Source organism: Culex quinquefasciatus, chromosome 2, assembly GCF_015732765.1.
Source record: "Culex quinquefasciatus strain JHB chromosome 2, VPISU_Cqui_1.0_pri_paternal, whole genome shotgun sequence".
NCBI lineage: Eukaryota > Metazoa > Arthropoda > Insecta > Diptera > Culicidae > Culex > Culex quinquefasciatus.
Genome location: NC_051862.1, coordinates 210,072,287 through 210,099,236, shown reverse-complemented (window position 1 = coordinate 210,099,236; position 26,950 = coordinate 210,072,287). Strand labels below are relative to the sequence as shown.

Genomic DNA, 26,950 nt, shown 5'->3' with positions numbered 1-26,950 from the left:
GGTCCGGCACCAGGTCCCAGGTTCGATGGGTTCGATTACGAAAATTGAAACCAAATAGCGGTAGAGTGTTGGCCAAATGTTTACCATTCGGATCAATAACGGCTCGTGCATGGGAGTCTTGGAAGGGAGCAGGGAGTGGGTTGTTGGAGGCAGTTTGTCTGTTTGAAAAACGGCAACGATATGTTATGATGCAAATATACCGGAACGATGCACCCGGGGTGCATCTTTTGTGTATTGCTGAAGGAATGCATGTTTATTTTGTTGCTACAAATGCACAGTGAGCAACCATATTTTTCTTTTATTTTTTTATCAAGCTTAACATTTTAATCCTAAAAATGTTTGTTTTTTTTCCAAAATGATATCAAAAGTTCAAATAATCTTATATTTAAAAAAAACTTCTTTCATGTCAAATGTCAAGTATAAATTTTAAATAAAAAAAATCTTTTTTAATTTTTGCCATTGATGAGATGTCAATCATTTTCTTTTCCAGCAGTTACCCCGACCCCTCCTCGATTTGCGTGAAACTTTGTCCTAAGGGGTAACTTTTGTCTCTGATCACGAATCCGAGATCCGTTTTTTGATATCTCGTGACGAAAGGGCAGTACGAGTCCTTCCATTTTTGAACACGCGAAAAAAGAGGTGTTTTTCAATAATTTGCAGCCTGAATCGGTGATGAGATAGAAATTTGGTGTCAAAGGGACTTTTATGTAAAATTGTACGCTCGATTTGATGGCGTACTCAGAATTCCGAAAAAATGTATTTTTCAATAAAAAAAACACTTAAAAAGCTATAAAAACGCTGCAATTTTTCGTTACTCAATTTTTTTCGAACGTGTCATTTATGGGAAATTTTATGTTCTTTTCGAATCTACATTGACCCAGGAGGGTCATTTTTTTAATTTTTAACAAAATTTTTCATTTTGGAATTTTGTGTTTTAGTAACTTTGCAGGGTTATTTTTTAGAGTGTAACAATGTTCTACAAAGTTGTAGAGCAGAAAATTACTAAAAATTTGATTTATATACATCAGGGGTTTGCTTGTAATAATCACGCGTTATCGAAATTTTACGAAACGAGTTTTTGGTCAGATCCGAGGGACATAACATTCAAAATATATTCGCTTTACTGATTGTATTGTATTTGTATTATTCGGACTTATTGTTTCAAGAAAGAGGAATTGGAGTAGAGATTGAAAATTTAATGTTTGAATTTTATCTCTTTTATGACACATAAAAAGATTCAAATTTACCCGTTTTTTGAGCCATTTTTATACATTTTTTGGACACAAATCCTTTTCGGAATCCCTTTGAAATATTACCGATATTTAGGAAATTAATGGCTTTATTTCGAAAGCTAAAAAATTGAACTTTTGTGAAATTTTCTGATATTTACAATAAAAAATTATTCCAAAATTTTAGAATCAAGAATAGCCTTTGAAAAGATCTGTAAATAGATAAATTTCTAAGTTTCATATTCTTGACCAAATTTTAAAATATTAAAATTATTTTAATTGAAGAGATCACAAAAATATTCACATAGGTATCACTTTTTATTATTAAAAATCGAACAAATAGTTTGTATCGTCAGTTGAAAACTACAGAATTTTCATCGATTTGAATTCTTTCTAAGGCTGTGTCTCAGAAACTATTTGTACGATTTTCAAAGTCACAGAAAGAAAATTTTAGGAAATTGACTCAGCATTTCAATAATATCATATTTATTTTTCATGAAAATTTTGAAATGGTAAACAAATTCCTCTTATTTTCTCTCTGAGACTTTGAAAATCAGACGAAAAATGATAAAAATTCAGATGATTTTTACCTAAAAGGGACTTAAACTCCAAAACGGCGCACATTCTCCACATTCTCAATATTTCTTGTGTTCTTAAGGGGTTACATACATGTAAATCGTCAAAAATGTCTGGGGTTGGTATGAGCACACATTTAAACTATTTTTTAAATCTTTTTGCAGGGCATTAAAATATATATTTTCATTTATTAACAAAACAAATATGAAGACATTTGGATATACCTTTGCCGAGATATAACTATTTTAAGTTAGCAGTTTCAAAAAAACGGGTGCCACGATATCTCAACATTGCTTTGACCAAATCAGCTCAAAATTTTGGTGAAGACTCGTTTAACCGGTCCTGTGTGCATGACGAAGGCCAATTTTCAAAAACTGAATTCTAAAAAAAGATAAAAATATTTTTATGTTTTTCATATAAAAAATCGCCAGTTTTTGATTTTTGTATTTTTTAAAAAAGCAAAATTTTAAAATCGGGCTTCGTCATGCACACGGAATATGTCTTGAGAGTCTTCACTCCAAATTTCAGCCAATTTGGGCCATCCCATCGCGAGATATCGAGGCACCCGTAAATCAACTTGGTGTTTAAAGAAAAACGTTAACAAAGTTTGACAGTTTCTCTTTGCGCATGGCAAAATTATGAGCTTAATTCGTCTCTAACTCAGTTCAGTCATGAAATATCTTCATGAAACTTTCAGGAGTGATTGAAAATCATCTTTTTAGTGAATTAAGTGATTTTTATTTAATATGAAATTTTTTGATTTTCTACATGTCTGTAACCCCTTAATAAATAAAAAAAATCGAAAATAAATTAATATCTGTTTTGTGTATCAAACTTAAAGTAAAAATATACTTTTAATGATAAATAGTAAAAGAAATGATTTATTCCTTGTACCATTTTTTTCCGCGAAATCAAAACCTACAAAACCTACCTACGACTTGTGTGGAAATTTCAAGCATGCAAAATTGCTGCTTTTGAAGTAGGGAATGTTTGGATAAAAGTTTCATCCAATACAAAAATTAAATAATAAATTGCGAAATAAATCGCGAAAATCTAAAGAACTCCTGTACTTTGAAACCTTAATATAAAAGTAAATATAATATTTTACATAATTGGATTGAATATTATTTTTTAACTGTTAAAATTGTTGGTTTTCAACCTGAAAATTAATTTTAGGGATTTTAAAACAATGAAATTCAGAAGTAGGGAATGAATTTAAAAAACATATTGGTCATAAGGCGATTTTTCACCAAGAAAATATTATTTAATATTCAATTTTAAGTGAAGTGCATTCATCATAAAAAATATAAAGTTATTTGAATTTCATTGTTATTTTAATCATCTTTCAAATGCATTTTTAAATTATAGTATTTTTTCTACATCAAAATGTTTGTAACTCACTGTTCTCCGGAAAGGGAGCATCAAACCCGGAAAACTTATCTTTCCCTCAGTTTGCGCTCTATTTGCGATGCCATCTCTCTCTTTCGGTTTTTCCTTTTGCCTCTTGAGCTAAAAGCCTTTCCCCTACATTTATGCAACGATGACGCTCACTCTCTCTCTATCTCAAGGGAAAGGAATCGGAAATGTACGCAAGAATCTGAATAAAAATGCAATATGAAAGATTTATTCTAAAAGCTTTTCACCCGGAACGCAACACAAGAACAACGACAAAAAATAAAAAATAAAATAAGTGCAAATAGTTTGCTCCATTTCCCCGAGCAGAAGTGCAATCATTTGGGAGATAGATTTCATCCGAGAGTGAGCCCCTTCGTCATCGTGGTGGCGGATGCATTTTTCACAAGCTCATCAACTGTTTTATGAAACTCTTAACAGGGGCTCGTCAAAACAGATAAAATTTCTCCGTGCAAACATTTGCTTTCGCTCAAAACTGAGTTGCTCCATTTCTCCATCAGTCATCTCCGCCCCAAAACAGCAACATCAACAATCATAAAGATCTCCGGACTCTTTGGTCTGGCTGGCTGGCTGGTGTTCCGACCGAGTCCAGGACGACCTTCTCGAGCTGACTTTGACTAGCGGAGCAAACGATTTCCTTCCTTCCATCAATCTTTCCGCTTGTCAAGTGCAAATCAAACAACAGCATCTACTGGGCTGCCAGGCTTTGCAGCGATTATGAAACTGCGCGAATGAAGTGAAACGATGAATTCGCAGTTTTTAATGCACAGTCAAAAAGGTTAATTTTAGAAGTGTGTAAAATTTTATAAATTTAAATGATTGTTGAATTGAAGACCTTTATGAGAGATTTATTTCAATCTCGCCTACAAAAAAATGCGTTATTTTACCCAGATTTCATTTCCCTCCCACAGACTCCCCAGTCCTGGCACGTCATTGGCCGGAAATGCCTCCAGGATTGATTGTGGGAACCGATGCTCCTGGACCACCAGCAGGAATAAATCATTGCGAAATACCCCCTGCGACCGGGACGATCTCAATCGTCATCAGTCGTTGGCCGTCGGTTGGTCGGTGGACGGCGTGGGAAATGAACAATAGTCCTGAGAATTGAAACGGGCAAAACTGTGAGTTTAGGCGGGTGGGTGTCAATACCGGAAGATTGCTACAGATTGACAGGTGTGCTTCCGGCCCCGAAGCGACGCAGGGAATCGATTTCTTGATATTGATAGAGTGATGACAGTTTCGGGGGGTTGGAAAAAGGGCCGTCAATCGGTTGCTATTTCTGCGTTGATCAGTGTTGGTGAGAAATGAATGAGAAGCAAGTTGTGGAATTAAGAGCGAGTCCACGAGCAAAGCATACCCATCTCGCATCAACCTGAAATTTTTAGGGATTGTTTGTACATATAATACTAGCATCTGGCCAAAATATGAGCACAATAGGCCAACGGGAAGTGGGGCAAATTGGGACAGAAAGTTTAATGGTTAAAAAACGTCAAAAATCTGAAAAAGGCTGTAACTTTAACTAAATTTCAAGATTCAAAATGCATTTGAAATGGCTTGAAATCCAACAAAATGCAGGGTGAAGCATCCCAATTGGTGAAATTTAAAGCGAGTTATTGGCATTTTAGTGAAAAATTGCACAATTTTCAAACTCAAATAAATCCAGATATCAACTCGTTTCAATCTGTAGCTTGTAGGGGACATCTGGGACTACCATCTGAGAATGATAACGCTTTGGGTAAGGCAGTTTAACAAATAAAATAGACACTTTTACTTTTAGTGATTTTTTTTTATTGTAAATTTTTGCTCGTCTTTAGATCCCATTTTCTGGTAATAATTTTATCATATTTGTGTTCCTGTGACAATTTCAAAACAGAAACATGCCTTAAAAGAGTTTGTTTGCCCAAGTTACAGCCTATTTCAGATTTTCAACGTTTTTGAACCATAAAATAACTTCATCTGGATTATCCAAAAAGTGTCTCTTTTTAAAAATTAATTTAAAACAAATATTAGCAGATTTTTTTTTAAACCAGAGCTCGTTGGCACCATTTCTTTCTGACTCGTAATTAATTAACCATTATAAATCATCTAAATATGAAATAAATTAATAGTAATACATCATCTAAAATATTATACCATTCTTTTTCTAAAAAAAAGATATTCTTTAAAAATCAAATGTGGCACTCCATACCAATTTCAACAATTGGAATGTATACCTTTTTACAAATTCACATTTAGATTATTTTTTTTGTTTATGAAGCAGTCTATTTTTCAGTGTTATTTTAATATAAACAAAGATGGTTTAGTGTTTTTTATACATCAATTTTTCAATTATTTTTTCATAAATTTATTTTTAAAATTTGAATTAATTCTAAACTCAGCAGAAAATTCGTTTTTTCTGCCTTATAAAAATTGAACGGGTTTGTGTCAAATTCTGTATCGAAATTTTATATGTAAGAATGTCTTAAGTTATTTTTTTTGACATTCATATGATAATGCTATTTGTTTGCATCGTTGCCAATGAAATTTAAAAATTATAAAAATTTAATCAAAAATGTGAAAATTCCAGCAACATTGAATTAAAATTCGACTCATGTACAAAAACAAAGAATTATTTTTTACAAAATGCTAAATCAATGTTGGAATCAAATATCGTTCTTTAAAATTAACGCCTTATTAGGCTGCTTTATTTTTTGCTTATTCAATGTTTAGGCTACAAATATATTTAATTAAAGCTACAAATATTAAAAAAAATGTCTCTCCCTTTCAAAATCGGCCCAAAAATTAAGGGGCAGATATTTTTCACACAAAACTTAAAAATTTTGATGGAATTCACCTGAATTTCCATTAAATTAAATTCCATCTGAAATTAATTTAAAATGCATTCCTCTGCGTTTTGAATCATTTTTAGCATGTTTTTGTTTTCAAAAGTCTATTGCATTTTTGTTAAATTTCGGTGTTTGTTTTCGTCAAATCATATTAAAAAAACAAAAACAACTGAACAAGTACAAAATACATTTTATAAAACTTTTTTCAATCAAATGTTAGTAAATAAGGCTGGTAGAAATTTCATTTAATGTTTTTGTCAACCCACCTTCATAGTTGGCCCGAAAAATCAGGGGGCAAAAACTTTGTATTTCAAAAAACTTAAAAATTTCAATGGAAATTTAAGTGCAATTAGATGAAATTAATTTAAAATGCATTCCCCTGCGTTTAAAATCATTTTTAGCAAGTTTATGTTGATTTGATTATCTTTTAAATTTTTGAAAATTTTCGATGCTAAGTATCCCAAAAAGTTTTTTTTCGCTATTTTTTTTTGTTTTCGTCAAATCTTACTTTTTTTTTCAAAACTAATGATTAAAAAACAACTAATCAAGTGTAAAATGCATTTTAAACACTTTTTGCATTTAAATATTAAGACTATGCTGCCCATAATTGAAAATTCGGGTATTATGCCAAATCAAGTATTCCGAGAAAAACGCGTTTTAGTGTTTGTCACAAAATCTCCGTCAAGCAATTTCCCATAAGAGTGGCATATTAGCCGTTTGGTTTTTCGCATTGGCAGCCAAGTCTAAACACCATTTCAGTAAAATTCAAGTTCCAGAACATGCGTTGGAACATCCTCTACCACCTGGTGCTAATATCTCGTTTTTGCCAAAAGTGGATATTAGCTGTTTTTTCAATGGTGGGCAGTATGGCTTGCTATTTTAATTTTCATATTTTTTAATTTTTTAAATGGAATAAAAAGCTTGAAATAATCAAAATACTTTTCAAGCCAAGTTTTTTTTTTTATTTTGGCTTGCTGAATGATAATTTGATATTAATTCTGATTCATTTGCAGAATTTTTCACGCCGTTATTGATTTTTATTGATAAAACATCATTTTTCCGATATAAGTTCTAAGGTCATTGAAATTAAAATTTGGGCTGTAACTTAAAAAAATCCTGTCCAAATTTCAAATAAAAAAAGTTAGAATTGCTTATAGATTTAAATTTTAGCGAATTTCATTAATACATCTCGTATACGAACGTGCATTGCCTATTAAAGGTTATTTTGAAAACTAAATTTTGATGCGAATAATTTCTCTTCAATGAATGGCGATATCTGGGTTAGTTTTGCTTCGATTTTCATTGGTTATTCAATGAAAAAAATCGGGAAATTTCCGTGATTGTTGTTTGTTGAAAATTTCCAGGAATTCCCAAATTTCAAATGAATGTTTACCACTTGAAACCAGATTATATTATGCTGTTTTCTAGGAATGGCTGCTTATATGGAAAGGCGATATATTATTCTCCGTTTTCCAATCGAGCTGTAAAAGTCATGTTTCCAATCCAACGTAACAACCTTGTTAGAGTAACGTTGGAATAACTGTAAAATAATGTGTATCAATATCGTGATTGTTGGCATCACAAACTTTGTGAAACTGTTTTAATAATTATTTAAATTAGAAACTAAAGTTTCATCAAATTGTGATGATCAGTTCAAACATATATTTAGCAGATTGTTGCAACCCTGTTTTAACCTGCTTTTTTTGTAAATTTTCTATATTATGTAACAATTTGTTGTATGTATATCATATGACATTGAAACAATCCTGAAATTGAATAATTATTTGCAAGTTTTAAAACCATAGATTGATTTTAAGACTTTTTTTTACCATCAATGTTCACTACGAATTTGTTGCTGAAATATTGATCAGGACCATATAGAATAAATTTTAAATTTCCCGGATATTTCCGGGAGTTTTGAAAAAAATCCTGATTTCCACGATTAGGGGAAAGGGGCAAAATGCACCCCCTCTTTTTCTCGGTATTTGGAAGAATTGTTCGGGTAAAAAATCATTGAAATTGGAAGCTTCAAAAATCATAGAAATTGGAGCTTCGTAGTATAAAATCAGCTTAAGTTATTTGCAAATCATTAAAATGTTGTGTTTTCATCTAATTTTCTTTGAATTTTCATTATGATTGTAAGTTTTGAGGCAGATAGTTTTTGCCATAATCTTCGTTATTCTGTAGATAGATGAGTCCAAAAACATCAAAAAATGAATATTTAATTAAATTTTCTACAAAAATCGTAGTCGGGGCAAAATGCAACAGCGGTGTCATCTAGTGGTGACTTGTGAAAACTGCTTTTACTCGGTGCATTTTGCCCCATGTTGTGGTGCATTTTGCCCTATTGTTGTAGTGCATTTTGCCCCGCTTGGTTGTTGGAAATGAATCAGACATGTTTTTAGAAATTTGATGTTTTCGAACAATTTTGAGGTTTTTTAAGATTTTTTTTCACATAGCTGACGAAGAATAATAGTTGGTTTAGAACATCGAACAAAATTCTTCCACAGTAATGCTGTAATGGTTGAGAAATCACAGTTTTCCCTTAGGGGTTGCATATTACCCCCTCTCCCCCTATATAAGTTTGATGCAGAGATTGCAATAATTAGAATCGAACGGAGGACAATTTTAATTTTTCCTATGATTTGGAATATGCTATAGTTTAAAAATGAAATAAAAATCTTTTCGGATTATCGGAAAGTTGTTTACCTCATACTAATTGTTTGGCTATAAAAATAAATTCAAATGTTTGAACCTTCATGCAAACTACCGTAATCTAACTCACCTGCGTGTACGTCATCCAGCAGCACGGTTCCACCTGGTTGGAGTCGAGGCCCCAAAATTCCAGCTCCTCCTCGAACAGCGGCCCACAGACGTCGGTCGGATAGTGCAGCTTGCCCGTCCTGAAAAAAAAAAGCGTGAAAACGTTGTTGAAATTTTCGGCTGTTTTCGCGGTTTTGTGGGTCACAGCGCGTTTTTCATGGGATCACCACCAAATTTGTTCAAATAATGGCACTAATTTGCGTCATAACATCGTTGAACAAATTTGGTTGCACCGTTAAAAAATTAGACATAATCAACGAAAACTAAACTCATCAAAATTTAAACTGTGCAGCTGCCTACATCAGCTCGTCAGGGGAATTTGAGGCATTTTGATTAGCCTGTTGCAGTGGTGCCAAAAGGTGGTAATGAAGTGCGTTGTTCAAGCGGCTGATGGCGTTGGCTTGCAATTAATTATTCAAATTGCATTTGACTGCCGCAGAGGTTTGGCACCTTTTGGAGGGGAGGTTTTCGGTGGGACATTTGTGTGTGGGTGGTTAATGACTTTGGTGCATTGTCGTTTAATCAAGCAAGCATTCAGTGTGCAAGCTCGGAGCTCGTAAATATTTGCGTTATTAGCATTTGGTGTTGATTCGTCATCGGTGGCGTGACGAGCTGTTTTTTGGTGGTTGAATTTCAATTTACGATATCAATTGCAATCAGTGGCAGGTGGAATATAATTTGGGGTGGTAATTTGTGGCTGTTGATTATGTATGCATTTTGGTTAGGAGAGTTGGTTTGCATGTTTGTTGGTTGATGTTTGATGATAGCAAATGATCTATCGCCAATAGGAGGTTTCTAATTTTGTAAATTAATTTATAAATAAACTATTTTTTGGCAGAATTTTCCTATTTCTCTTTGAAGACGAAACATTTTTTTTCCCAAAATGCAAATGTGAGTCGATGTTTCAATTGCAGGTTCAACCACCTTTCCCACAGCTTTCACTGATTGCAAATTGCAAATTTGCTTTTCCAACCCACCGAAACTGCTCCTCTCTCAGGTCTCAACCCTATGCAAACTCCTAATGGTTACAAATGCTCCATTCATCATTGGTGGTCTCGTCGTCGCTTGGCATCCAGGCCCACCGTACCGGAACGCCAACAAATTTCAGCAACATTTTCACCACCACCACAACCATGCGCTTTGCATATGGCCGGAAGTGCATTTCCACACTCCCACGTGGAGAAAGAGAGATACATTGGACCATGTGGACCGTGTTTTTCCTCGTTGAACCACAAAATGTTCAACATTTCGAGAACCAACATTTTACAACGGATTAGGGATGCACGGAAAGTTGAAGTTTTACATTTTTTGATGAATTTTAAATCTTTACATTATTTATTAAAATTATATTTCAAGAAACATCAACTTGAAAAAAGCTCAAAACTCCCAAAAGAGATACACTTTGATCCCAATCCCCTTTTTACACTAGAGTGGCACCAGACAGCTGCCACTAGTCCACTACTCATCATGCATTCACTGAAATTAGACATGAAACGGGCACCACCACCACCAGAACTCGAGAGTTCTTCACGGCGCCGAAAACAGAAAACCCTCTCCAAAGTCCAACTTGTGGGGTGTGTGTACTGATGCATGAACAACATGCACAACCCGCTAGTTGGCGGCTAATTTGAAGAACACTCCCGCTGTGCTCTCGTCGTGGGAGTTTTGCTGGCCAGGTTCTGCTGGATGGTAATTTGAGTGATGTTTGACCCGGATTGGGCAGGACGTTTGTTCGAGGGATGTAAGTGAGGTGCAGAGAATTTGAGATTTAGGGAATTCTGAAAAGTGTGAAGGTCTAATTTTTTAGTTTGAGGATTTTGTCTTTGAAAAAATATCAGAGTTAATCAACTAAAATTTAATGTTCATCAAGGTTGCATAAAAAATCCCAAATTTTTTTTTGGGGATGATAAAATAACTGAACGTTGTTGAAAATCAAAGCAAATCAAATAAAACTAAATCAAAAAGAATTGCTAAAAAAAATGAAGAAATTTTTAAAGAAAATCTGTAACAATCAGGGAAAACAAAATTATAAATCAAAGAAAATAAAAAAAGGATCTAAAATTGCAAAAATCATAAAAAATCAAAGGTAATCAAAGAAATAATAAGAAAATATAGAATACTTAAAGAAAACTTTAGATAATTAACGAAATTGTCAAAAACTAATTTAATTTAAATAAGGTAAAAAAAAATAAAAAAAAAGTCAAACGAAATAAAAAAAACTGAAGAAATAAAAAAACGGTGAATATAAAAAAAAAGAAATCAAAGAAAATCCCAAAACATCAATGCTAATCAACGCAAAAAATAAATCAAAGGAAATCAAAAGAAATCAAAAGAATACATAAGAAATAAAATAAAATGATAGAAAATCAAATCAAAAGAAATTAAGAAAATCAAACAATATCAAAGTAAATGAAAAAAATCGGAGGTATTTAAAAAATCATTTAAGAATAAAAGTACTGAGAAAGGAACTCAAAGAAATCTATCAAATCAATTGAATCAAATGTTATCAAAAAATATCAGAGAAACTCACATAAAATCTTAATAAATCATAGGAAACCGAAAAAAAAAAAACAAAAAATAAACAAAATAGATCAATGTAAATCAACGAAAATTCAAATAAATCAAAGGAAATCAAATAAAATTATAGTAAACTACAAGGAAAGAAATAAATGATCATTTAAGGAAATCTTTAGAATCAAAAGAAACAAGTAAACAGTAAAAGTATAAGAAGATAAAGTTAGCCAAATGAAATCAATGGAAATCAACGAAAATAAACAGCAATCACCGGAAATCAACATATATCAACGGAAATTTAAAAAAAAATATATCAAATTCAATCAAATGAAATCTAAAGAACCCTTAAGAAACCAAAGAGGATCAAGTGTAAAATTTAAAAAAAATTAAAAGAAAATATAAAAAAAAAACAAAGCAAACAAATGAAAAAAAAACAGAAATTAAAAGAAAATCAAAAAAAAATCTATGAAAATCATAAAGAAATCATGGGAAATCAAAGTAAATCAAAAGACTAAAAAAACCAAAGCAAATCAAATCCAAGAAAATCAAAGAAAATAAAAAATCAAAGAAAATAAAAAAATCAACGAAAATCAAAGAAAATCAAAGAAAATCAAAGAAAATCAAAAAAAATCAAAGAAAATCAAAGAAAATCAAAGAAAATCAAAGAAAATCAAAGAAAATCAAAGAAAATCAAAGAAAATCAAAGAAAATCAAAGAAAATCAAAGAAAATCAAAGAAAATCAAAGAAAATCAAAGAAAATCAAAGAAAATCAAAGAAAATCAAAGAAAATCAAAGAAAATCAAAGAAAATCAAAGAAAATCAAAGAAAATCATAGAAAATCAAAGAAAATCAAAGAAAATCAAAGAAAATCAAAGAAAATCAAAGAAAATCAAAGAAAATCAAAGAAAATCAAAGAAAATCAAAGAAAATCAAAGAAAATCAAAGAAAATCAAAGAAAATCAAAGAAAATCAAAGAAAATCAAAGAAAATCAAAGAAAATCAAAGAAAATCAAAGAAAATCAAAGAAAATATAAGAAAATCAAAGAAATACAAAAAAAAAATCAAAGAAAATAAAAAAATCAAAGAAAATCAAAGAAAATGAACGAAAATCAAAGAAAATCAAAGAAAATCAAAGAAATTCGTAGAAAATCATAGAAAATCAAAGAAAATCAAAGAAAATCAAAGAAAATCAAAGGAAATCAAAGAAAATCAAAGAAAATCAAAGAAAATCAAAGAAAATCAAAGAAAATCAAAGAAAATCAAAGAAAATCAAAGAAAATCAAAGAAAATCAAAGAAAATCAAAGAAAATCAAAGAAAATATAAGAAAATCAAAGAAATACAAAAAAAAATCAAAGAAAATAAAAAAATCAAAGAAAATCAAAGAAAATGAACGAAAATCATAGAAAATCAAAGAAAATCAAAGAAAATCAAAGAAATTCATAGAAAATCATAGAAAATCAAAGAAAATCAAAGAAAATCAAAGAAAATCAAAGAAAATCAAAGAAAATCAAAGAAAATCAAAGAAAATCAAAGAAAATCAAAGAAAATCAAAGAAAATCAAAGAAAATCAAAGAAAATCAAAAAAAATCAAAGAAAATCAAAGAAAATCAAAAAAAAAAAATCAAAGAAAATAAAAAAAATCAAAGAAAATCAAAGAAAATCAACGAAAATCATAGAAAATCAAAGAAAATCAAAGAAAATCAAAGAAAATCAAAGAAAATCAACGAAAATCAAAGAAAATCATAGAAAATCAAAGAAAATCAAAGAAAATCAAAGAAAATCAAAGAAAATCAAAGAAAATCAAAGAAAATCAAAGAAAATCAAAGAAAATCAAAGAAAATCAAAGAAAATCAAAGAAAATCAAAGAAAATCAAAGAAAATCAAAGAAAATCAAAGAAAATTAAAAAAAATTAAAGAAAATTAAAGAAAATAAAAAAAAAATTAAAGATAATAAAAAATAATCAAAGAATATCAAAGAAAATTAAAGAAAATAAAAAAAAATCAAAAATCAAAGAAAATAAAAAAATATATAAAAAATCAAAGAATATAAAAAAAATCAAAGAAAATAAAAAAAACAAAATCAAAGAAAATCAAAGAAAATCAAAGGAAATAACAAAACGTTACTTTATCCACCCTTAGGTGGTTGGCGCCTTCCTCACATGGGTGCTATCCAAAATGCAAAAAGTGCGTAAATAACACTTAAGTGCTTATAACTTTGTCAGATCTTCAATGTTTTGGACGCGTTAGAAAGGTTTTTGAATACCTATCCAACGATAGGTCGCATGAGAGATCCGGACAGCATTTTCATCAAAATATCTGAGATCCGGCCTCGAAAAAGTGCTTAAATAACACTTAAGTGCTTATAACTTTTAATAGGGTTGTCAGTTCTTCAATGTCTTGGACGCGTTGGAAAAGTCTTTTAAATACCTTTCTGAAAATGTATAGCATGACGGGTTTTCTTACAAAAACCACCCTTTTTACAATCTTCCGGACTTTTGCTAAAATCGTTTTTTAGCATAACTTTTGAAGTACTTAACTAAACTGCATAATTTTTAATAGCGACTTATGGGACCTCAAGACGAATCGAATGACGCCAAAACGGACAAAATCGGTTTAGCCAATGTCGAGATAATCGAGTGACAATTTTTTGATCAACATCCCACCACACACACAGACATTTACTCAGAATTTGATTCTGAGTCGATAGGTATACATCTAGGAGGTCTAATTGAGAAGTTCATTTTTTGAGTGATTTTATAGCCTTTCCTCAGTAACGTGAGGAAGGCAAAAATCAAAGAAATTCAAAGAAAATCATAGGAAATCAGAGAAATCAGAGAAAAAAAAATCAAAGAACATCAATCGTATTTAAAGGAAATCGGAGAAAATCTAATAACCGTTTAATATATTTTGTTCTGCTTTTGCTGCACAAGCCATGAAAAATAGAAACCATTACTTTAGAATATCTAGAAACTCCACTCACCGGTAATAGTTGAGAACCTGCGCGAACACGCCCGGGTGCCGATCGAAGAAGTACTCGTCCAGGATGGGGTCGTAGTTGGCCAGCGCTTCGGTCAACCGCGACAACCGGGTGGCCGGAATCTTCTTCAGCGTGGCCTTGTACGTCTCGTGGCGGATCCCACCCACGTTCAGCACCACCCGGTGGTCCGAGTCCATGTTGTTCATCGTCATTTTCGGGTTGGTTTTCGTTTGACTTGGTTTGGTTTTGTATTGGGGTATAAAACTGGAAGCAAGTTGAACCTTTAATTGAAAGCCACACACAGTCTGGTCAAATATTACCTCGATTAACTACACCTCTTGATAACTATCTAAAAGGGTGAGACTATGTTTCAGCTTGACTGCGTCAAGTTGCTTCTTTTTCTCTTTTGAAGATTCTCAGTTCTCGACGTTGTCAACGTTGTAATCGGTACTTCCTTCACCATCATATAAATTGCAGTGAAAAGTCTTGCGATGAAACCCAAATTTCTTCCTGAATCTTCACTATTTACACTTATTTAGCTAAACCTTCTTCCTTCTGGCTGGATATTGCAATTTGCTTCGGTTGAGCCAGCTTCACCAGAGAGTAAAGCTGGTCGTCATGTACACTTCTTGAGCTCCGGTAATCTTTCTTCTTTGGAATAGCTTCAGGAGGGGGCGAAGGAACTTCCTTCTAGCTTTTCTGGCTGATGCACTGGAAACTTCCTGAAGTGAGTACTAAACACTGCTGGTGCTGCCCGGGTGGGATGAAGAAACGCCATGGAAAAAAGTGAGATAATATTTTAAGTTGCTTTTTTAAACTTGCAAGGAATTTTACGGCGCAAAGTCATCGCCTCTTTTTATTTAGGTTTGATGTTTGTATTCTTTGGGGCACAGTGAGTGGGTACATAATAAGAAGTTTGAATATTGTTCTTAAAATCATATAGAAAAATTATTATGGTAATTGGGAAAATGAATCTTTATTATCTTGGAAAAAGCCACTAAAATCCTACACTTTCGTCCAAAGTCAATACTATATAAGTTTATTATTATCATTATTCTGCTTGAATTTTTGTACAAATAGTTTAGTTTCAGCAAAAATATTTTAATTTGCTGATGAAAAAATGTGAAATTATTCAAATTATTTTAAACCTTCTTTTTCACACGATGCCCTTCGTAATTCATCATTTTCTTACCAGCTCGTTCTCATGATTCCTTTACTTTTTCTTCTTCTTTATCATCACGGTGCAAATTTCTCAAAATCCACTCTACAAAATACCCTCTACTATGTGCACTATACAACATTCTCTACCACCCAGCCAGCCAGAGTTTATGAAGCTGCATCACTTTACTTTTCCGCTCGATCATGACATCTTCTTGCACTTTTTTTTCATCTTTCCAGCTGCCTTGGAGCATTTTCCACCGTCTTCTTCCTCATCGGTTTGATCCTTTTCCTTTTTCTCATGCCTGCTTGTCTGCTGCTGAATGTGTGTGGGTGTTGATTCACTATTGCACTGTTGGCGATGTTATACCCCGTCAATCGTTGCTCTTTGTGGGGCTTGTAAGAAGCTTTAAAGCTCACTGATTTTTCACAGATTCTTCCTTCGATGTATGTTAGCTTACATGTACTATCATGACATGGCGCTGTTTTCACTGTTTTTCTTCTTATTTTTGCACTTTTCCCTTCAAGCTAGGGTAAAAAAAAAATAAATGAACTTTTACTCACTTTCATCGTTATTGCCCTATGAAAGTAAGCGTATGTGTGTGTGGGAAAAAACATTTCCCTCGACCAAACCATTTCTGTTGGCGCACCCTTCCCCCAGGTTTCACTTTATTAATTTTCTCGTCACACCCACAGCTTGTTTCCAGTCCTTTCACTTTCACAGTCAATGGTGGCGGTTTGTTTTGCCGAACTCGGAAGCACCTGCCTCTGGAGACTATCGCAGGTGAACTTACTTCCCTGGGCGGAGAGGTGGGCAAAGTGCTAAGTTTAGTCGTGTGTGGCCTCTGGAGAGTGGCTCCCCTTTTAGGAGGAGGGAAAAGTGGGAATGTTTGGATGGCGGAGTATGGTCATGTGTTCAAATGATGTTTTCAACGTTTTTGTTAACATTGTCGGCTTGTTCGTACCTTTGATATTTTGATTTGCTTATCAAACATTTTTTGCAGCAAAATTTTAAAATAAAATGGGATATTTTCAATGGCATTGTTAAGTTTTCTTATTTGTTTCCGAAAATTTAGAAATTTCAACGAAAATACTTGCAACTTACATTTTTTTACTATAGTTGCAAACAATATAATTTCAGAAAAATCAATTTAGAGAACTACGACCGTTCGTTGATATTATTCTTATTTACCTAATTGTGTTAAATGAAAATAAAAAAGGACATTTCAAATAAGAACAGTAAATTTGCTTCCAAGTGATCTGTGCACCAAGGACATGCTCATTGTAATTTAACCTGAAATTGTATTTAACAACATTTTAAAATATGTATCTGGCCATTGCAAAATTTATTTTATGTTTTGCTCCCATAACAATATTGAATAAATTGATATTTTTATAGAAAAAACCTAAAATATTCAAAATTTATGTTTAAAGCTAGATTAGACCGTTGCAAATATTTTTCAAAGTTCTCAAAAAATAAAATTTCGTCAATAGTTAGATATTCTGGAAACTAATGATGGCAAAACAACACAGGTTCAAAATGCATTTTAAAGGCTTTTTTCATTTAAATGTTAAAACCATGGCTCGTAAATTAAATTTTTATACTTTTTTTTTATTTTTTGCCCCCCCCCCCCCTCGACTTTGGTCAGATTCGGGGGACATAAACTTCAAAAAATATTTGCAACGACCTTATGCATTTCACATCAAATAAAGAATCTTCATTAGTTCTATAAATTTTCAATTTTTACTATAAGTTTGGGACGATAGCAATAATCTTTCGTTATCGTTATCGTTATCGTTATTTCGATAATTCTGTCGGCGATAATCTTATCGTCGATAACGTACGATAACTCATTTTTAAAATCTTTCTTAAATTGACTAAATGCATCAAAGTCTTGTTAAATTTTCAATGTATTCACTCAGAATATATTTTTTCATAGGATAAATACTGAATTTTTCTTAAAAACCGTATTTTTTTTTCTAAAGAGCTCAGATTTTCATAATATGCATTGTGGGTATCAAACGACTCGAAATTTGGCAGGCATTTTCACTTTTTTAAAGAGTTTTTTGAATGAAATACTAAAATTTTCCCAAAATACCGTATTTTCTCTTAAATACTCAATTTTTTTATAATTCTCAATATGGGTATCAAACGATTTGAGATTGTGCCTGTATTTTCCTGTTCTTGATTTTTTTGAATGAAATATGTACTAAAATTTTCACAAAATACCGTATTTTTTCGAAAATACTCAAATTATTATAAGTCACAATCAGGGCTGTGGAGTTGGAGTCGGAGTTGGAGTTGGAGCCGGAGTCGGTGGAGTCGGGTCTTTTTGGGAAGTCTGGAGTCGGAGTCGGAGTCGGAGTCGGAGTCGGAGTCGTAAAAACTTGAACAGCTGGAGTCGGAGTCGGAGTCGGAGCCGACAAATTCTGATTACCCGGAGTTGGAGTCAGAGTCGGAGTTTTCTTAAATTGAACAATTATGTTTATTTTTTATTTTTTAGTGCGCTGCGTTGCCATTTTTACTTTTTTTAGAGATCACTAAATGATAACCTGTTAATCAGCTCTTACCCAAGTATGTAGTAACATCATAACACAAGAAAAATAAGAACAATATTGGTTTTGTAGTCAGAAATATTTAATTGATTTTTGACAGCATCCTTTTGCCAATATTTATGTACCCTTTAAACTCAAATTTGACCAAATTTAATCTAGTTCTTTCTGAAAAAGTACACACACAGTCATTTTATACCCCGATAGCGGATATCTTGGTGGTTTTAAGTAAATCAATGTTCAGGAAAAAAGTCATGAGGTACATAAAAAATATAAATAATAATCACTATTTATAGAAATCGAAAACAAAAATCACTGACAGGATTACTCTTCCAACAAATATTCAACGATTATAACAATCTATTACTTGGAACTCAACATGCGCATTTTGTTTATAACTGTGTACAAAAAATTAAATATTTTTGAATGTTGATCCTTAGGCAAACTATTTTGATATTGTTGCAAATTACAAATCTCAAGATTTCAGGATAGGACAGGATTTCAGTTTAAAAAAATATCCGTGACCCAGAAAATATTTATCCTGTGGATTATTTTTTTATCCAATTCTAAGTTTTTTCATCTATTTTCATGGAGGCGCACGACCATTCATAAAGCTTCGTTTGAGGTGAAGATGCAAGAAGTATCGCGCGCCTCCTTTGAAGTATACAAAAAATTTAAAATTCAAATAAATCCAAAATTCCAAGGTAAGTTATTTTCTAGGTCCCGGGTATTTATTTCGTTCTTACCACGAAGATTTTTTTAAGATACATTGATTTGTAATAATAAACTTCTTTAGCCTAGGCGTGATGTCCATGTACGTCTTGAAAATTTCAATGGAGCTTTAAGAACTAGTTTCGTTTAAAATTGTTATTTAAAAATACAAGGTGACTGTGATAGTCACTGTGCTTCCTATAAATGTCAACTTAAAAGTGAGCAAATTGAATTTATATGTTAAATCAATCATTAAGGCCAGCTTTCTTTTAATGATAATTGAAAAAATAACAATTTAATATTTTAGCTTTTAATCAATTTAATGAAAATTTGAGGTTAAGTAAATAAATCCAAATTTACTTTACGTTTTTTTCATTTCTGTTTTAATAACGTCTAAAACTTGGTAAACTAGAAACTTTTTCCGGTTTTTTACACTTAAAGAGTTTTTAAATAATCCTATTTATCAATGTTTTCGAAATAATAGTAAACTAACTTTTGAAATATTTTAAAATATGTGGATTCGGAGTCGAAGTCGGCTAGAGTTGGTGGGCCGGAGTTGAAGTCAGAGTCGGAGTCGGTTGGATCTGAAAGCCGGAGCCGGAGTCGTAGTCGGAGTCGGCTAATCCCAGAAAGGTGGAGTCGGAGTCTGAGTCGGAGTCGCTTGAAATATGACCCGACTCCGCAGCCCTGTTAAAAGTTCACCATAATTTTATTGGTTTTAGTCAATTTCAGAAATATATGAAAAAATAATAAAAAGAAATTAACGCCGATAGAATCATCGGAATAACGATAACGATAAGGATAGATTATCGTTATCGTCCCGACGATTAAGATAGAACTATCGTTATTGTTATCGAACCTCGATTATTTTATCGTTAACAGCCTTGATGAGTATCATATTTTTAGCCTGTTTCTATAAGGTTGAAAGCCAAATAAAAAAAGCCATTTTATTTAAAAAAAAAAACAGTTTTCTATGTCAACGTAAAACAGATTTATAAAAAGCATCTTTTCAATGACAAGTGCTCGAATAATGTAGACGTTACTTTAAATATGCATCCGTTTTTACGATTTAAGAACCCTTCGATCCCATATAACCGATAAAACTAAGATTTTTGTCTGCTTCCTTCTTCAACTTAATCTTTGCCTTAAGTCCTTTTTTTGTCCTTTAGATCAACCCACTTCCCAACTTTTGCCTGCCATATCCGAAATGGATATGTTCGACCAATTCTTGGCACATTACACCAAAACTTTACGACACGCACCGCTTGAGGCCGGTATTGACCGATGACACGTACACCACACTGCACACATACACACACACTACAGGAAACACTTCCGAAAATCTCCCAGGAGGAGGAGGAGTTCATCGAATGTGTTCGTGCATGAATTTTTGCACGCGTGTGTGTGTGTGTGCGTTCCAGCCAAACGGTAATAAAAGTGGATCGTTCCCATTCTGGACAGGGCCTGCCAGTCTCGAGATATGGTGTTCTAATCTTTGGTGTCCTCGTCGTCATCGTCGGTTCCGAGAGGTAAGAGGCAAGGGCCATTAAAGTAGCACACTTGTACTATCATCGGTTCGCTTGGAGGAATGTGGAGCCTTTTGGATGCTTCTTGAGTGTGGTGAGATTTCCTGTGGAGAAGAAGGAGAGAAAAGAGAGATGAAAATGGTGAAAATTGGAAACTGGAGCATGAATGAAAGGACTGGTCGTAAAGTTGAGTGTATTAAATTTTGATAATTTTATGGTGCAAGGATGGATGAAATTGCAAATTGAAGTCGACGGGAATGAAAAACGATTGCTGAATTGAGGTTATATGTCTAAGAAATGCTCCCATAATCTAGATTGCATGTGGAGATTGGTATGCAATTATCTAGAGTGCTATGACAAAGTATTTATTTGAATGATTGCTTCTGCCACAATATTTTTCAAGTTTAGATGCTTTTTAATTTATGATATGTATGTGGTTGGTGCATTCCTCGCTCTCATCAAATCCGATTCAACCGCGTTAACTGACAAACACACTGCAGTTGCAACAAGTTAACACAAAGAATTGTAGGCAGTTGTCACTCCAACAACCAAATTCAACCAAATTTCATTGAGTCCAACCTAATTTACTGTTGTTGACATCTTCATAATCGAGCTTCTCGTCTGGTTGACAGTGTAAATTCCGATGATTAACTCTCAGCCGGGATTTCTCAAACAATGAAGACTGTTTCGCTCTCAGAGTTGTGACTGCATATAACCAATTAAATTATCCTAATATTTACCAACTTCTCGCAAACCACACTCCCACTAGCCGTAGCATGCCATGCCAGCGGCGTCTCTTTTCAAATCGCTTGACGTTTCGTCAGCAGCACTGTTTCAGTTGACAAGTGGTGGTGTAAAATTCAAGCTTCTGTCGCTGCGGTCGTCCCCGAACTCCATGCTGGACAGCAACCGGAAGACCCTCGTGGTGCCGGCAAGAGGAAGGGTTTCCACCACACCGGCCATCAGGTCAGTTGTTTAATTTTGTTGATTTCTTTCCTGGGGGAAAAACTTAGTTTGGTCACGCTTTCAAGCTGATGGAAGTTACAAGATTAAAGCATAACCGGGCGGAATGTCCGGATCGAATCCGGTGCGGAATTGTTTCAGCTTTTTCCGACCCGTTTCCCGAAATATTTATGAACAATTTAAATGCTTCTGGCTGCCTAGACAGACTGCGCTGTCAGGACTGAACTGTGAGCGTCAATAGACATCTTTCGTGAGGATTTCAGGGATGTTACAGGAATATTACAAAAACCCACTTTGTTTTTTTTTCTGTTTTGTTTATCTGACTTTATTTTGGTACTAAATTTTGATAACGCGTTCGATATCTTTCAGATGAGACCAGAGCGTTTAATTTTCCAGGCTAAGTAAACTCTCGAAAAACGGTCTTTTTCAACTTTCAAATTAATCAATTGTTGTTCTATCCACCCACTTAATCTATTAATCTGTGACAATCAGGACGAATAGGCACAGCAACTTTCATAATACTTAACCTGTATTTTATGCAAACCATAAAAGATTTTTTTAAACTGCCTAATCCAACGATAGTACTGTCAATTGGGAGTATCTGCACTAGAGTTTGAATAGCAGCATAAAATTGATTTTGATTTTTTTGTGCTCTGTTTCTGCTATAATCTAATCAATTAACATTTTTAAAATATTGTGCTTCATTATGATTATAAATACTTTATTATTTCGCCAATTGTGTCCATAATTGGCTTGGAAAACGATAAACAGTTTACAATATAATTTTCAAATGTATTTTTTTAACATTATCCAAATTACGAAAGTTTAAAATAGTCGTTTAGTTAAAAAAAATTAACCATTAAAAAATGCCACTTTGTTATTTGATTAAATAGCATTTATTTAATAAGGCCAATGAAAACTTAATTTCAGTTTTTTTTCCTTCCACCTTCTCTCCTTATCCCACATTATTTTCATTGAATGAGAGAGAAAAAAATATGGCTACAACTTTTGCAATTTATTGAAAATGTACACAATGTACAGATTCTTTATGAATCTTTATCTTTTCATGGCTGTTTGACCTTTAAAACACTGCATTTTGGCACCACCTTTTGAAAAAGAAGATCAAATTTAAGAGAAAAAAAATCTCATAAATTTTATTATCTTTTTCAGGTTTGTGACAGTAACATAACTATAAAAATGTTTAAAGCATTCTGTGATATTTTTAGCATATCATTTGATATTTAGGTTTTTTTTAATCCTTATACAACTTTTTTTATAAACTTTTCTTTATAACTTAAACTATTTTTATAAACTTAATTGATTTTAAATGATTTTTGCTCCTCTGCCAAATTTATATTGAATTTAAAAAACGAAAGATTTTAAAATATAAAAATGTTTTGTTATCATGCAAAAATGTTTAAAACAGAATGTTGACTGAAAGTAAAAGTTTAAATAACTCTGCCTTTGTTAAAATTTTGTTGTAATTTCAGAAATTCACAGATAAAATCGTGACTGTGATTATTATCAATTAATTGCAAAATGGAAAGCAACTTAAAAAAAATAAAATAATAGATATAATAGAGAATAGAATAAAAGGGAATTATTTTCAGAGCAATTTTCTGAGATTTTGGTCATTCGATTTTTTTTTTGTATTTTTTTAATCCGGTTGAAACTTTTATGGTGCCTTTGGTATGCCCAAAAAAGCCATTTTGTATCATTAATTTGAAAATTCAAAAATTAGTATCTTTGAAAGAAAGTTTTGAACGATTTGGGGTCTTCGGCAAAGTTGTAAGTATGGATAAAGATTACATTGAAAACACGGTAAAATTTGCTTGGTGATTTTAAATTTTAACTTTTTGACGTTAAAACTTGATTTGCAAGGTAATCGGCTCCCCTCCCACTAATATTTACACACAAGATCCTCTGTAATTACTCTAAGCTTTAAGAAAAATGTAATTACAAAAGCCGAATCGGTCCTAACCAGGTCCTAATTTTATGACATAATTTTATTACATTAAATGCCAACTTTTTAAAAATTTTCAGAATTGGCAAAAAATCTTTGATCGAGTTATGATTTGTTGAATCAATACTGATATTTTCGAAAAAAATCGAAATGTTGGTCGCAAAAATTTTCAACTTCATTTTGCGATAAAATTTGCAATCAAAAAGTACTTCAGTGAAATATTGATATATTGCACCGTTTTCAATTTATACCATTTTTTCAGGTAACTTTTTTGAAAATAGTCGCAGTGATTCATGAGAAAATTTTCTATATTTTGATTTTTGAACTTTTTTGATTCGCCAAAGGTTCAAAAACAGGAAAATTGATATTTTCTAAGTCTCACCCAAACAACACACCATTTTCTAATGTCGATTTCTCAGCAACTAATGGTTTGATTTACAATGTTAAAATATGAAACATTCGTGAAATGTTCCGATCTTTTCTAAAACAATACATGGTTAATTTTTTTAAAATCGAGACTGACATTTCAAAAGGGGATAACACTGTATTTTTGGACCTTTTGAAAAGTTAGTCGTCGTATCAAAAATGTAAAAAAATAGAGAATTTTTTCAGCTTTTTTAAAATATTTTTCAAAAATGGGCAAATATGGGCATTTATTTTAACTGGTGAAAAAAATGCGACTATATTTAAAAAAAAAGTTACCTAAAAATGGCTATAACTTGAAAACGGTGTAAATAATCTTGGGTGCAAATGAACAATGGACTTTCAAAAATCTAGCCTGACGTTGAAAATATGAATACTTCAAAAGCCGTATTGATGGTGTCTTGACCAAAAGCCTAAAACTCATGCTCATGCTCAAACTGTGACAATTTCAAAATTTCAGCGATGTGAGTTTTTGGAGGATGACCCAGTCTTGTTATTGAAAATTTAAACTGAATAGGCCCTCTAAAATATTAAACTAAATTTTAAAAATAATTTTCATATTTTGAAAACACATTTGTTTAAAGTCGATTAGACAGGATGATTTTTTTCAAGTGCAGCTAATATTATCGGTATTTTAAATTCTCACACCTAGAGTTTTTTTTAATCGGTCCTATGAACATATCAAACACAATAGTTTATTGCACTTTTTCAAAAAAGCTCTAGATATTCGCTGACAATTTGGTCAAATTCGAAAAAAAATGTTGACTCGATGTGATTCCAGCAACATTTTAATAAAAATTGAACACTCCCGCCGTCATCTTGGATTACAAACGCAAGATCACATTGGAGTATATTTACACCCAAAACTGGCAGCGCTAGTCCGAGAGAATGATGGTCTCGAGTCGAGAGAATAGTGATACCATTCACGGACGCAGAGAACACAGCTCGAGATGGGCGATAGAACTAATCTCTCGAGGTTCATTTGCAAAAAAAGTTCATCCGTCAAACAAAAAACCAAAAGTGTCGACAACGGGAATCGAACCAGAGACCTTTGACAATCCAATCCAATGACTTAGCTGCCTCGGCCACCACAGCTTGGTGACCAAGGAGAAGTCAGAAGTCGATGTATGACACTTGTTGGAGATTTATTGATTCAACTAACGAATGAACTCATTTGTTATGATGGTGTGAGTTGGTACCATTATTCTATCGATTTTGGCACTGAGCCCTCAATAAATTTTGAGAGAACGATTATCTTGACTCTGAATTTTGGGTGTATCATTTTTCAGCTTCGTAAGTCAAATAATAACAAAAAAAGCTTTTGCTTGGATTGATTGTCAAATTCTTGCATGAACTGAAATTTTCATAAAACCCTACCTGCAAAGCGTATCAATAACACAGAAGTGTCAATGGAACAGAACCCTAGATTAAATTAGTTTAAAGTTATTTGCAACAACCCTGCAATTTCGCCACCCTCCCGTGAGGTTTTCCGAAACATCATTCATTTATACTGTCATTTCGCTTGGATTACGTTTGAGTCATTCAGTTTTCCGCTTGACTTGGCCGCTTCGGCACTTCATCCGGACCATAAAGCTCGACGCAACCATCGTCATCATCCGCCCGGTATCATTTTCGTCTGGAGTCCGGAGATGGGACAAATTCTAGCCATCCCTCTCCTCAACCATTAATAACTGAGAGAAGTATACCGAAATGCCCGGATGATGATGGTTTTCGGAGGCAAAGGCCCTTCTGGGAATCGACACCGGCTCCGATGATGATGATTTTTGATGACCTTGTGAGAGGCGGCTTGGTTTTCACACTTTCCGACTGGGTGACGGAGCAGAGCGAAGAGGGGCATTGACGAGAGATGACGAGTCAGCAGCAGTCAGATGTGGAGTAGTAATTATAAATATTAATATCCTCTTTCTTCCCTTCGCCTCCTGCCGTCACCTTCGTGAACCTTCTTTGTGGCTTTATGAGTTGGAGAATGTTGCACGCGGGGATGAATTGGCATGGTTCATGCTTCCGGGTTTTTCCACGTGACTGGAGGAAGTGTGACCGTTAGGGTTGGGGGGTGGGAAAGCTTATCGAAATGGGCTTTCATCTTTTATATGCTGGTTGGATTTGGTTGGATGAGGTGCTCTCGTGTTTTACGATGGGATTTCTGGGATGATTTTGAATGAAGGTTTTCTTTGTCTCGGGACCATTTTTCGCCCTCGGACAAGTATTTAAACAGTTTCAGGGATATTTTTTTTGAATACTTTAAAACTAATTTTAGCTTTGGATCTTTCCTCAGATCCTCTCCATCCGGCAAAACTCCCGCCCGATCGCTAACCTTCATCAACGGTGAACGCACTCCTCCGGCAAATGCCCGCACATCTTCGCTCATTCCACGGCCAGTGTCCCAGAAAAAGCCAACCAAAAGGCCATCCCGGATTGCTCCACCTCCCACAAAGACGCCCTCCGAGAGGAGCGTCAAGGTGAAGCCATCGATTTTGATCAGTACTCTGGAGGATGAAGAGGTAGGGGGGTGTGAGGCACCTGATCCTCCTCCACCGCCGGTAGAGGGCGCCGAAAGGAACGAGCACGCGGACGATGATCGGGGGGACGTTCAGGAAGATCTGGATCGTACCTTGCAACAGGATTACATCGCTAATGAGATAAATGAGTGAGCTTAGCTTTCGTCGAGATATCGTTGAATTTCAAAATAATCTTCATTCTGTATTGCAGGTTGAATAACGTCAACCCTCCGGCAGGTTTCGTCACCATGTCGAGGTCATTGGAGACGGTCATGGAGGATGCCCGGTGTAAGATCGTCTGCAAACAAGAGTTTATGGCCGCTCCAGTCCCAGCGAAGCCCATAATTTCCGAAGTCTCCATACCGAGAACTCTGGTCTGGGTGAACTACTGTTCCCTGTTCCTGCTGGTGCTGATGTTTCTGCTGGTGGTTTTTTTGATGGTCTGTACAATGATCGTCAACTACGATCGCTTGATGGCGTTCTGGGATCCGAGCTACGTGGTTCAACCGGAGGAGGTTCAGCCTGAAGAAATGACGGGATTTGATCTGTTGCAGCTGTGGCTCGGGGAGTTGTGGCAAAATATTGTAAATTTGGTTTCTATTGGGAAACGTTTCAGAAAATAGTTTGTTTTATATAGGACAAGGAGTCGTCAATAAATGTAACGTTTTGCTGTGTTCAATTATGTCTTTCTAATCAATGAACCAAATTTGATTGTTTTTTTTTTGTTTTTTGTTTTTTGTTTTTTGTTTTTTGTTTTTTTATTTTTTATTTTTTG

At 33.5% G+C, this 26,950-nt stretch overlaps 1 protein-coding gene across 1 annotated transcript in view; it reads right to left on the bottom strand.

The window, feature by feature from the left end:
* LOC6033298 (potassium voltage-gated channel protein Shaw) overlaps nt 1-26,950 on the bottom strand; it is a 149,027-nt gene that overhangs the window by 72,463 nt on the left and 49,614 nt on the right. The window contains exons 2-5 of the mRNA XM_038252208.1: nt 15,552-16,045; nt 14,680-15,109; nt 14,363-14,623; nt 8,829-8,946 (exon numbers count right to left, since the gene is read on the bottom strand). Coding sequence (XP_038108136.1) covers nt 8,829-8,946; nt 14,363-14,571 — 327 coding nt within the window. The 5' untranslated portion in view covers nt 14,572-14,623; nt 14,680-15,109; nt 15,552-16,045. The remainder of the gene's footprint in view (nt 1-8,828; nt 8,947-14,362; nt 14,624-14,679; nt 15,110-15,551; nt 16,046-26,950) is intronic.